The 13,995-nt window shown below is 34.9% G+C and overlaps 1 protein-coding gene across 1 annotated transcript; it reads left to right on the forward strand.

Moving 5' to 3' along the window:
- Positions 1-2,938: 2,938 nt before the first annotated feature.
- On the forward strand, positions 2,939-8,723 carry LOC148605413 (peptidylaminoacyl-L/D-isomerase-like). Its single transcript, XM_088547922.1, has 5 exons — positions 2,939-3,092; positions 4,289-5,583; positions 6,131-6,218; positions 8,033-8,092; positions 8,671-8,723. Exons 1-5 carry the CDS (start codon positions 3,041-3,043, stop codon positions 8,682-8,684), a joined length of 1,509 nt encoding a protein of 502 aa, XP_088404048.1. The 5' UTR covers positions 2,939-3,040; the 3' UTR covers positions 8,685-8,723.
- Positions 8,724-13,995: the final 5,272 nt, after the last annotated feature.

The following is a 13,995-nucleotide window of genomic DNA, read 5'->3' on the forward strand; positions in this document are numbered from 1 at the left end:
TCTTTGCTTGAAGTTTGTCGTGGAGTTTGAGTTTCTTGCAGCGAGGAACTCGATCTAAACCAATGACATACTATAAAACAAATGGCCAATGTTCCCTACAGGCAGCTTTTTGGGTAATTTGATTATTTACAACGAGTAATAAAGTAAACTTTAGGGAATACAGTTAGTTCTCAATTGATTGAAAAACCATTAACCTTACCAGATGGATTTCCTAGTTGTATCACCAAATTTACACTTTCTATCTAATCAATAGCAAGGCATTTTAATCCAAGTCTTGCCAAAAGAGGGGAGGGTTCTTCATTGCATCTTTTTTTTACACTGAATGAAAAAAGTCAAAATAAAGACAAAAGACGAAAAGCAGTTTAAAATGGTCCAAAAGAAAACAAAATAAAACGTGAATGAAGTAGTATACTAAATAAACAAATGTAAGGCAAATAGTGGTTTTTCATATCCAACCTGGTCCCTGAATGGTTTGAAATAAGTTTTTAGAAGTATCCAAGTTTACCGTGGCTTTAATAAACTGAAAATTTTAATTTGAAGACAACTGCTGTCCATTGCATCAAATTGACAGTAAAACCAGTTTGTCGGATGACAAATTTATAGAAAGTTACTTCCCTTTCATTAAAATCTTTAAAAAAAAAAAACGAAACCTAAGTCGAGAATATGAAAAAGAATTACTCAAGCAAAAATGTCAAAGTAACTAGAATTGGCATTTCTAGTCAATATTAATATTTGCCCTGTGGATTCAAAGATAAAAGTGTGCTTCGTCCATTCCGGAATTTTTAACAATCAGACGAAAAACATGTTATATAGCATATATACTTTAAGATACACTGCCCACGTATATGTAAATATAGACAAAAGGTAAGTAGTGTGTCACTGGACTTGATTTGAAACTTATATGATAAAGATTCGCATGATAAGTCGTATAATTTTGTAAATTTATGTACTGAGAAACCTGTCTAAACCAAACTCGCTTTAGACTTTTAATTGGTTCGGTTTAGACAGATGAACGGTTTTATCAAGATTCAAAGTACATTTAAACTGATAAAAAAACAATATTAAAAGTGACTGATTTATACAGTTTTTTCAGTTTCTTTATGATTCGGTTTATACAGATTCCACTGTTGTTTGACTAAAACGAAAATTCGGGCAGTATTCAGGTACATCTTAAATGACATATCTTGGAAAGTATCATTTCGCATCTATCCCCAAAGAACTTGTGATAAAGTATACTACATGTGCAGGCACTGTGAAGTCAGCCTCGCATCGACGGTAAAGGAAAACTATTGATTAAACTATACAACAAACGCGGTGACTTTTCATAGTGCCTAAAGTAGAGAGAGTTACAACGAAATAGCACCGTGTCTTGTGTGATATTTTTTAGAGGTACTCTCTTTTGCGGGTTTATTTTGTGTTTTACGATACATTATAATTGAAATGATGTAATGGTTTTGGTAGTGCCTTTAAAAAATATCAGTTATAGATGCATGGGAAAACTCCACAACATTAATTCAGTCCTTATTAAATGACAAATACAGATAGTACTATCAGTCTACGTTTGTCATTCGTTTGTTTTCTCGGTTGGTGTTTCTAGAAAAGCAGAGGACGCTTACCCTACCGGTGCATCTGGTCCATGCTCCCAGTTTTTAGTGGAGTCCGAGTTGCTCATTTGCTTTTGTTACTTTGTATGTATGATTTTAGCTACTTTATGTTCTTTGTTGCGTATGTCTGTTTTCCATGTCTGATCTTTGTCCCTGGATTACATTCTTTTGATTTCCGCTAAAATTTTGGTTCCCTTGATTACTCTTCCACTTTTGAGATAAAATAAAATTCACAATGCAAGAGTTCTTGTTCTACATGTAATTTGGTTGATCTATAGAAGATTTTTTCATTGATTTTTAGTATGGTTTAATGTCCTATGGGAACGTTTGACCAATCGAACAGACCCTACTTTGTGCGAGACGGACACGCTCATCTTCATTGTCCTAGCATACAGAAGCAATTAACGGCCACCCATTCGAATATATTATTCTGACTCCTAGCCAACTAGTTATTACTCTATTCTTAACTACCATGCGCATTGACTATTATTTTGTATTCTATGGGTCGACTCGACCAGGGATTGAACCCAATCGAGGAATTGTAGTCTTATGCGAATCAAAGTAGTTCTATCCACCAAGTGGCGCTAGATATTTTGCTTAGATAGCACTAGAAATAAAGAACAACAACTATTATAGCGGTAATCAAAAGAATGTAATCCAGGGACAAAGACCAGACATGGAAAACAGACATACACAACAAAGAACATAAAGTAACTAAAATCATACATACAAAGTAACAAAAGTAAATGAGCAACTCGGACTCCACTAAAAACTGGGAGCATGGACCAGGTGCACCGGTAGGGTAAGCGTCCTATGGTTATGTAAGAATTTTGGCGCGAAGCGAGGAGCTAATAAAAAAGTAATGGTAAATTAAGACAGTTTAACTATAATTTTAGAATCGGATCGGTCAAATTCCGGACAGATCCATCCACCTAGTGCCTCCTAGGTTTTTCTTTTGTGTAACTAGAAAGGCTGAGGTGTTCCGATTGCGAGCCGACCATGCTACCCTAATACCAACGAGAGGAAGATGAATATAAAGTACACTGAAATTATGCAATATATTGCATACGTAGACCAAGAAGCATCGCCTGTTTGATTTGGTGAGTGGTTCTACAGATTGACCCACTTCTATTATTGGCAGTGTCTGAATTTTATATGGATTGATACTTGATTATATCGAAATGATGATATGATATTTTGCATATCCCGTCTTGGCTTCACTACACATTTTTTTTCTTTTCTGGTGTCTGTCCTCTTCTATATTTTCCTCCAACTTTTATGTCGACCAAAAGTAAAGTAGTCCGTTCTACTTTCCGGTTTCTCTGAACTTCTCTCTTTTTAATTGAACCTTGACTTTGATTTTCCTTACTGTGAGATAAGAAACCAGTATAGAGAGCTGACCGGTGTCATTGTTAAATCAGTTATAAGGTCTGAACATGTTGTGGTTTGTGTTCGTATTGTTGGGCTGTTTACTTCCGTTCACTTCAGGTAAATTAAATCTCGGTATTGAAAGTTGGTTTTGTAGTCTGCTATCTGTTTAGTTTTTCTGTTGTTGTTGTTTTTTTGTGTTTTTTTTGTGTTTTGTTTTTTTGGGTTTTTTTTAGCCCAAACAATTCAAGTAAAAATATTGAACCGTGTTCATAAACAGTTGTTGTGTGCTTTTAGTTTCATAAATGTTTTTTTTGTTTAATATAAAGTAGGAGTGAAACCTGTAACAGGACGAATTAATGTGCTAGAGAGGCCTTATCAATAGATATGTTACTTACAAAGTATTGGACGGCTTGGTAACGAGTAATCTTTTGGCGTTTTGTTTGCTGGCCGAGTTGTCTCATGTGTTTAAATGTCAGTGTTTGTGCGAATCAGGCAAAATGGGAAAAATCAGAAACATGCATGTCAAAACCCCACCGATCAGACAATAAAATAAACATACATGTCAAAGCCCCACCGATCAGACAATGAAATATCACTCTAGAATGCTTTATTTATTTGAAAAGACTATAATTTGATCTCTGCATTATTGGATTAGCTCAGAAATTGTTCAATAGAATCTTAGAAAAATGAGGTTTTTGATAGAGTGATCCGCCCTTGAAATGTTCGTTTTCAGGGCATTTTAATGAAATTGTAACTCAATGCACCAACATGATATGGAAAATATTGTCTTTTTCCTCGATTCTGATGGTGCAGATAGTCAAATTACACTCTCAAAATATTTCATACCACGTTTCACCCGCTGTATGATTCTCACAGGGACTGAAACTTAACTCTCGTACACTTCAAGTCAGACTGAAATCATACCCCGATGGTTATATTGTCAAATGTTAAATTCTGTTCTGTCATTTATCGTATATATTATTATCAATCTAAAATATATTGTAAACATGTGCATGCATGCAGGTGCGGACGCATAAGATTGGACCCGGCGTATGACACCCCATTCCACTTCTGCCCCTAATATCGGGAACAAATATTTTTGGGCAAAAATCTTGTTTGTTCATGCAATCTACCCCAAAACTTGGATGACCTCATTTCATCACGCCTTTAAGACTATTTACACCAACAGCCCCCATTGAACATACAAGTAACTTTAATATTGAAATACAAAGTTTGTCTGCCATTGATTTTCAATACATTTCGAATAATACATGTAGCATGCATGAATGAAAGGCACAATTGTCGATTTTTAGGTGCTTTGGATAACAGAGGAAATGAATTCCTTGTTGCTTTTATGGACAACAAAATATTGCAAGATACTGATATAAATCCGGAAATATTCATTACAACATCAAAAAATCACCCGGTTCACGTGAATGTGTCGGCGCCAGGTTTAAATCATTCCCATCTTAACCAAAAATTCACGATACAACATGGCGAAGTTCACATGGTTTCTATACCACATAGATTCCGGTTGAACCATACACAAATCCATCATAAAGCAATTCTGATCCAGGCAGATGATGAAATTGTCGTTTACGGCATAAACAGAGAAGTTTGGTCTGATGATGCCTATCTCGCTTTGCCAACAGATGCTCTAGGAAAGGAATATTATACAGTTTCACATTCGCCAGCCTATTACTATTGTGAGTTCCTGATAATTGGCGTTAAAAATAATACAAAGGTATCTATTCACTTACCAAGCACACCGGGAATAAATGTAACCTTCCGCGGAGTTACTTATCACCAAAATCAAGTTATCAACGTTACATTAGACAGATATCATACGTTTGAAATTCACTCAGTAGCAGATTTGACGGGGACTCATATAACTGCAGACAAACCGGTCGGGGTTTTAAGTGGAAATAAGAAAACCGTGGTGGGAACTACTGGAAAATCACGTGATCACCTTGTAGAAATGCTGCTTCCGGTATCTGCATGGGGTAAGAACTTTGCTACGGTACCGATACCTGAAAGACATGTCGGTGATATGTTTAGAATTGTTGCAAGTCAAGACAATACACATGTTAATGTTTCGGGAATAAAGAACGGAGCACCTTTTAACGATACAATAACAATTGCTAAAGCAGGACAATATGTGCAGAAGCACTATTCGTCTGGACTGTATTCACACATGGTTTCTGACAAACCGATCGCCTTGTACCAGTTTTCATTGACCCAGAAAGGTCAAGGCGACAAAGCCGATCCTGCTATGATTTTAATTCCTCCTGTTGAGCAGTATGCAGCAGACTACTATTTTACTACACCCCAATATTCAAAAGGAAATTATACCAACTACTTCATGTTTGTAATCGATTCTTCCCAGAAGGCTGGGTTATTGCTTGATGGACAACCGCTTCCGGCGACGCAGACGTATAACCATATTCCCGGCACAAATCTGGTTGCAGGTTACGTCAATGTTTCTGTAGGTACTCATAGTGTTAGCCATACCAGTCCAACATCTGTAATTGGTGGAATCCTTTTCGGAAAGGCCAATCTAGAGTCGTATGGTTTTCCAGTAGGGCTACTATTGACCCCTGTCAACACAGTAAGAAACATAATCGTTTAAAAGCAAATAATTTCTAGTTTCATAAAACAGTAGTCGGTGCTAGACACGTCTTATTTTCGCATTCGGTTATGCCTACTTAAAGCGTATACGGGCACTGAAATATGTTTTCTCGTTGAATGTAAACATGTTACTACACTATAATTACTAGCATCGTAAGTTCAACTTTTATAAATATGCAATAATGTTTTGCTTTGTTTTGGTATAAGTTTCTTCCGATTTACTGTGAAAGCATCAAAAAATAAGTAACAGTTACTTAGATGGAAACATTGAATGATAAATGTAAAGCAATATCGTGAATGCATACAAAATTTCCAAAAGGAAACATGATCCATTTTTGGTCAATAAAACTGAATGCTGTGTACTGTGTATCGTACTAAATTGAAGGTTTTAACTCCAAATTAAAAACAAATCACTAGAATCATTGCCTATTTTCTAATCCTTGATCAAAACACACACACACCTGTAGTCTACCTCCATCCTTTAAAACAATTGCCTTGCGTTGTCACTTCCGAATAATCTTATGTAGGGATGTAAAGCACGTGCAATGGATTATGGAGACGAAATAGACAATGATTGCGACGGGGAAGTTGACGAGGAAGAATGCGACGGCAAGGGTAAGTGACCAGCTCAGAAAGGTGAGAGCCCCGTGCAGGTCCGGGTGTCAAAAGAATAGGCCTGCAGCAGCGCTAAGCTTGTCGTAAAAGACGACTAAATAGTGCTCAGAAACCTAGAGAGCAACTGGGATGTGTGGAATGGGGTACCCCTTGCGTGTTACATGCCGGGGTTGTCAGGCTGTAATACGGAAAACCTGACCGCAAACCATAGTGGTGCGACGTGTTGGGAAAGATGCCACGTTCCTCGCACGTTAAAGAACCCTGCTGTGGTATTCGATAGGAGTAGGAACATTTGCGCTCCGCCACAGGAAGCTAAATTGCCCGACCCTACCCACCCCCCTTTTTCTAGTGGCAACCAAAATTTGTCGACCCTATTGTCCTTGTGTCCCATCCCTTGTTTTATTTCATCATCATTCATGTTCATTTTATCATCCATTTCATGTTCATCGCCTGAATATAACTGAAATATTGCTGCTCGGGCTTTAAACCTCAACAATCAATCAGAACGGGAAGAAGATAAAGACTAAGGAAGGCATCGTTTATGAACAAAAAAGTTAATTGTTATCAAAGTTTTTCTTATGTATTAAGAAAGCCATCCTCCTAAGTCAGGGTTTTGAGTCCACCTTTGCTCCCTCAAACCCCTGACATCACTCATTTATATTTAGCGGGTATCATCCAGCCAATTCCGATTGGTTAACTTCTCCTGGTATGAAGCTCCAATGAAAATCGATTTGACATATAACGTCAGTGGAAAGGTAAACAATAACACGGGGTAATGGACGATCCGATATAGTAACTGATAGTTGTAAGATGTCACAAAGGATTCAGTATGAGCAAAAATGATAACAGTTGATTTTGGTCAGAATCTTTACCGAAAAAAATAGATGTTATGTGTAGCCATTTTGTAAGTTATATCGAAGAGTTTCTATTACGAGTGATTTGTTTGGATGTTGGATTCGGGTGTAATTTAGGTAACTCACAAGATGGTGCTGGACGATACCCGCTTAATATGAATAAGTGATGTCAGAGGGCTTAGGGGGCGAAGGTGAACTCAAAACCCTGACTTAGGAGGAAGTAAAAAATCCTAATAGTTTCAAATGCGAAATATAAATATGTAAACTTGGCCAGCTATTTAGTTTGGACGTACTGCAACCATTTTATTTGAGCAGTCAAAGTATACTGCCACTAACTACATGTAAATATAACTTTGTTGTTGTGACACCACAAATATTAAATTGTCTTGAAACTTCAAAGATGCCACCGAATTTAAATTCTTGAATTTGTGACGTACGACGTGGCGATGTATTATATGATACCCTCCGAAAATTGCGCGGCCGTCCTTCTGCCGCCCCCGGGTTTTCAGGTGATACAGTAAGTTAGAGCGGATCATTCTTTTTTTTTATAATTTGCACATTTATTTGTACAAATGTACTATAAAATACAGAAACTAGACATTACAAAAAAAATTGTTAGGGTAGATGGGCGGGATTTTAAATTTGGCGACCGTGGTGGTGTTTTGCAATTTGAAAGGGTAAAAAACGGAAACAATTCCGACCCTTTTCTGGATGTCCAAATTAAGGGAAAATACTTAGCATACATGATAAAAAAAATTGCTTTAATTAAATTGGTTAATCTTTTATAGATAAACCTTATAAAGTTTAGTTTTCAGCAAATTCAAAATAAAGTTTTTGAGTTCCGCTATTTAGAACACTTTGCCTTTCCCTTTTTCGCCAATACGTGGTGGGTTATCACTTAATGTTACATACTATTTTTTATAATATGCTATTCGTTTTGGTCACGTTTCTTCTATCCAGATAACGATGGTGATGGTAGAATCGACGAAGACTGTAGATGCTGTGCTCCTGGAGTAATCAGTAAGCTGGAGATGGTTGTATAGAATTATAGATATAATTTTGAAGAAATCATTTTAATAACTTAAACCGCGCATGCTCTTTGGTTTTACTTTTTAATGTTTTGTTTGTTTAGTTTTTGTTTGTTTTTTTGTTTTTGTTTTGTTTTGTAACAGCAGAACATGATTTTTTTCACGAAAAATAACTTGCACTAACGAGGCCAAAGCCAAACCGATTCGGCTACAAATTTATTCATTATAATGCACTACATAACCTTCAAGCTCGAGCAGATCTAGAAATCTAAAAAAAAGGGATATTGCCCAGATTTGCTTACACAAACAAGGAGTTCCAAACTGTCTTTTTTGTTCATTGTTATCCAAATTTTAAAAGCGGGTTCTTATTTTTCTAATGCAACCGGGTCCAACCTCTGGAACACTTCTACTTCCCACACATCTGGTACTGGCTATCTTTGATAATTCTATTGTCCTGTTAAATGTTCATTGAAACATTCGGTTTTTCTTTCCAACATTATCATAATGTGTAGTGGTATATATCTTTTTCCCTTTTTATCGTTTGTCAACTTGTTTTACTTTGTATTTCAGTTGGAAAGAAGTGAAGGAGACCTTTGCTGCATCAAATAAAACGATCAATGGTACCTCGTGATTTATGGCAAAGACCTGGCCCAGGCGCGCCAAAACTTTTGAAAAAATACTTAAGTCTGAAAAAATTCTTAATTTCCATGGTAACTTCAATTAAAATCTTTGATATTGATGACGTCACAAACAACTGAGAATTTTAAGTAGTGGTAATGTCACGGACCGTCGCAATTATTAGTTCCAATTCATTAACCATCCACATACTCGATACATCAAATAAAATATTTCACATATTACATTTACTAAATTGCTTATTTTACAACAAAAAAATAACCACAACAGCCGGGAAGCCAGTGACACAGGACAATTCTTTCCAAAGTCCAAAGTCACGTGATTTCAAGTCCTAAATCGACGTCATTTTCATCTTTTCAACGGCACGATTAAAAACCGTAATTTCACTTACTTATCGTGTTTCAAAATATAATCAATAATATCTGTAGCTTCCTGGATAATTAATATGTTTGCTTACTCTTTATATATTACGAACGGAAACTTATTTCTTATATTATTTTGAAGAAATCCAACGTCATGTGGAGAGTTGGGGGTGTTACGCGTCGATTAAATCGTGAAACTTGTCGTTCGCAAATCGATTGATGGGCATTTATGTGAATAAGGTGATGAAAAATTCACATAAAATATCAAGTATCTACATGAGAAGAGATACAACCCTATAGGATGCAATTTTTTTGATCCACCTTTACGTCTCTGACTTGTCCATAGACGTCATAACTTAGATACGTTCGGAATGTTTCGGACTTATCGAATGAAAAAAAATAGTTAATTCTAGAGAAGTGTTTCTAAAAATAGGAAAGTTATTTTTTGGATTCTTCATTAGATATATATTTTTTTTGGTAATTATCAAGTTAAAAAAGTCAAGACTATTTATTAATAAATTGAGAGTAGAGAATTTTCAACAACAAAATAGAAAATTAAAAGGTTGTAAGCCTAGAAAATGTTTTCTTAATTACACCTTTTCTAGTTAATTACCCAGAGAAAAAATACAATAAGCAGAGCATTTTACTGGTATGATTTCTCCATATTTATCGTAGAAAAAAGAAAAAAACACATTAAAGTAGACCAATTTCGTATTGTTATTTTTTAATTATACAACAATACATAGCTATCAGTTTGTCTGTGGTATGAAAAAAATAATTAACACATAATTAAGTATCTTTCTACCTCTTTTTATTTTATATTTCATTTGTGTTTCCGAGGATAAGAATTTTTTTATACTGGCAAATCTAAATTGACAGGCTTAGCATTGGTACGTTTACTATTTCAAAAATACAAAAAAAAAGTGGACACGATTGTACTATTTTTAATAATTGGGGAAATTTCCATCAAATTATAGCTGAAAATTCAAACTGTTATAGGTCTTAGTAGTATTCAATCATTTATACGGTATGCTGATACTAATTGGAAACTTAACCCCCCTTTTCTCTCATTTATAATATGCATAGCCATCGACTGCTCTATGAACATAGGATTGAAAATATGAAAGCACCGGAGGTACATAGCAAGATCTTTTTTTATAATATTATGTAAAAATGTATTAAAGTAAGAAATTCATCAGTGTAATTTATAAATCTTTCTCCATAAATCATATTGTCACATGTAAGCTTACTATAATACTTACAAATACATGTAAATCACACAAGTCTCATTACTGAACAGCTTGGAAGTGACAGATCTCTATTATTTCTGCCGGATACTTAAAACATATTGATTTAAATGTAATATTTTCTTTGGATGAGGAAAATTTTGTGGTATGCTTTCCAAAATTTTTAAACAAATGTTTCTTTAAGAATATAATTATATAATAGAATTTTCAAAAGGGGGTTCAACAAAGTAAATGATGAAGATCTAGAAATGATTGAATCCTGTACCTGTTATATTCATATTTCATTTTCTGTTGGAGGTTTTTCTCTACAGTACAATCTGGTTACTAGATTGGTAAAAAAAAAACTCTGATCTCATCATCTGAATCTATGTTTCTGCCTTTCGATGTTGTGATATTTTAGCAGAAGAATGAAACTGATTGATATTTGTGTGTGTGTGAGAATCATACATGAATGTGCTTCCACCTGCTTTGCTGTTTTTATTTATTATTTTGAATTTATCCAGGGGCTAGTTTGTACACATTAGTACACTCCCTAATTTATTTTACTCATTTAATAAAAAAGAAAATCATATTTTGTGTGGGGTTAGTTCAACATATATTGCTGTTGGACTCAAAACTCAAAAAATTGCGACACCTTAGACCTCGTTCAAAGGTTTCAATCCAGAATTTCAGGTTGGTTAGGGGAACTTAATCCCCAGCATAGTGAGGGAAGGATTTTTTTGCGGGTAGAATTTGAAATAAAGCTATATTTTATGCAAAATAAAACAAAACAAAACAAAACCTAAAAAAAAAGCATGTTCCCCAATTTATTTATGGAGGGGAGCATACGCCTGACACGCCTTTCCTTGGATCCCCCAGAGTGACCAGACCTATGCAGGTATATGCTAACACACAATGAACATTTATTATTAACTTTAAACGACGTCATCGTGCATGGCCATCATATGCACTTCAGTACCAAGTTCTCTTACTCTGAATGTTCGAAAGCCTGTGTGGTAAGCAAGTCCGTGAATCCAGCAACATGTCTAAATTTTGTTAACGGCTGATTAGGAATATATAACATAAATTATTAGAAACAAATAAATGAATGCATAATAATTTACTTTATAAACGAAAAATACATTCAACTACACTACACCAGTGTTTCCCTTGCATCATCATCCGCCGGTAATGGCGTCTTGGACTAGGGTCAAAACAAATGTCTATTTTTATAACATGGGGATCGAGTGACGGTTTTATTTAGGTATCATTCAAAAGGAAAATGTCCCAAGATTACATCAGTGGTCAATTATTTCACAAATAACCTATGGGATGCGATTGTGTCCGGTATTTTTAGGCCCTGGGAATTCCCGCCATATTTTGGTACCGAAAGTGAAAGCAATGCAACTCTCTGAATTCAACATCAGTATTTAATGAACGACCAAAATCTAAAGATTCAATTTGTTTTCACGTGAAAAAATCAATTTCCTTTCACTTTTTCTTCTTTATATTCGCGGATCAACTAAATTAATTCAAATTAACACGATTTTCTCGAAGTATCCGGTGTAAACAACCATACGTAATGCTCAACGATTGTCACGCCCTCTGGTGGAATTTTCATTGTCTCTCCTTGGACGAAAAACCCGAGTAACGGGCGGAGGTATAAAATTTGTCACTGGCTTCCCGGCTGAAATAAAATCAAAAACTGGACCAAGTTCTCAATTAAACGTTCTAGTTCTTGCCAGCTTTTGTTGTTACACCTTTTTGATAAGTCTGAATACTGGCCTTGTCATGATGTCGTATCTTTTAGTATTTTTTGGTGTTTAGTCCGATTCAGCTCAGGTATGTTACAATTAAATGCGCTTCAGCGTTTCATATCATTTTTCTTAGTTCCGAAGATATTAATAGGAAGAAGAAATCAAAAGAACTAAGATTCTAGCGGAATTCAAAAGAATGTAATACAGGCACAAAAACTAGACATGAAAAACTGACACACGCAACAAAGAACATTAAATAACCAAAATAATACATAAAAAGCAACGAAAGTAAAAGAACACGGACTCCATTTAGGTGCTTCTTCTTTATCTTCTCCGTTGCTCACATTTGGATAAAAGATTCCTCGATGAATCTGGTTGTCTTTATTAGGTCTTCGATAACTTTTTTGTGATTGTTTCTGATCTATCGATGAAGACTTTAATCCAAGATTCTTTTAGAAAATTCTTCAATCATGGTTAGGGTCAGAACTTTGATGTAAACATTCTCTAAACTTTGACATATTCACAATATATATATGTCATTTTGTTGCTTTTGTTTTTCTCCTTTTTTGACTACTTTACCTGCTACCTCGGTAACTTATTCTCATTTTTTTGCATATTTTATTTTATACATTCTTCATCATTCCGATGATTCAATATATTGTTTCATTGGATGGTCCTGCATGCAGTTGTATATTATTCCATGACTGCATATTGCTTCGGGGTATTTTGTCTTCGTTTTTTTTTTCTTTTTTTTTTTGGGGGGGGGGGGGGGTGGTGCGTCTTTGAGCATTCTCCTTCCTTGAATTTTGGAGTAGTAATATCGACGAGGTTTTAGGTTCAAACATGAGGATATCTCGTTCAACTTCATATTAAAGTGAATGATTTCTATCTGATTATCATTGAATGAAAATATTAAGAACTGGAATAATTGTATGAACCTTTTCTTCAGCCATAAATGATGTTCTGCGCAAAATCAGTCATAGAAAAACTAAGATAGTAATGTAGGAACTGTACGAAAATATTAACACGTGTATAAACATATGTACTAATCAGACTAGAAAGAGGTTAGTAGGTGTGCGAGTAGTAATTTGGATACATTCTTGATAAATTGATTGATTGATTGATAGATTTATTGATTGATTGATTTGTGCCCAATCCGCAATATTTCAGCTTTATCCGGGCATTGAACATTAAATTGATGATAATGAAAAAATAGGATATATCATATATGCATACCTAGAAAATTAACTAGATCTGAAAAGTTAAAAATAATGAAGAAATGTCATTTTCACCCTATTCAAAGACTTGTCATGATTTACATAAATATTATCCAGATGTGTTTTATATATATGTGTGTGTGTGTGTGTGTGTGTGTGTGTGTGTGTGTTTTGTTGTTGTTTCAGCTGGAAAGAAGTTGTTCGCCGACATGCAGGTGAAGTAATACTTAGAAATCAGTCATCATTATGCTGTTGTTAATTAAAAAAAATACATCCACAGATAAGTGGAACCAGTTCCTTCATTTGTCATTTATATTGTAAATAGATTCTTAAAGAGAAAGTAACAAATCTTTGATTTATCAATTGTATACAGCCGTATTTTTGTGTACACTTTAAAGATGGCAGTTTACATTGACCATGTTGTTTTCCGTTCTCAATTTTAAACCTTTCAAATATTCATCAGGAGATGATATCGTTTGCCACTTATGTTGTCTTTCCATATGAATGATTTCTAGAATTCTGCCTATGGTTTCTGGGGAGAGAAGCATAGTATTTTTAAGCGAGGTTTGCCGATTTCTTTTTTCTAGCTTGTTTTAAGTCTAGAAAACACTAAAAAAATAGCCAAGTCGGCTAAATTTCAAAATGCAATTATTTCGAGGTTTCTTTACATTGCATATGAAATTGACAGACACTACTC

The sequence above is a fragment of the Perna viridis genome, chromosome 10 (genome assembly GCF_037379345.1).
Source record: "Perna viridis isolate PV_CMFRI_1.1 ecotype Kerala chromosome 10, ASM3737934v1, whole genome shotgun sequence".
Classification (NCBI taxonomy): domain Eukaryota; kingdom Metazoa; phylum Mollusca; class Bivalvia; order Mytilida; family Mytilidae; genus Perna; species Perna viridis.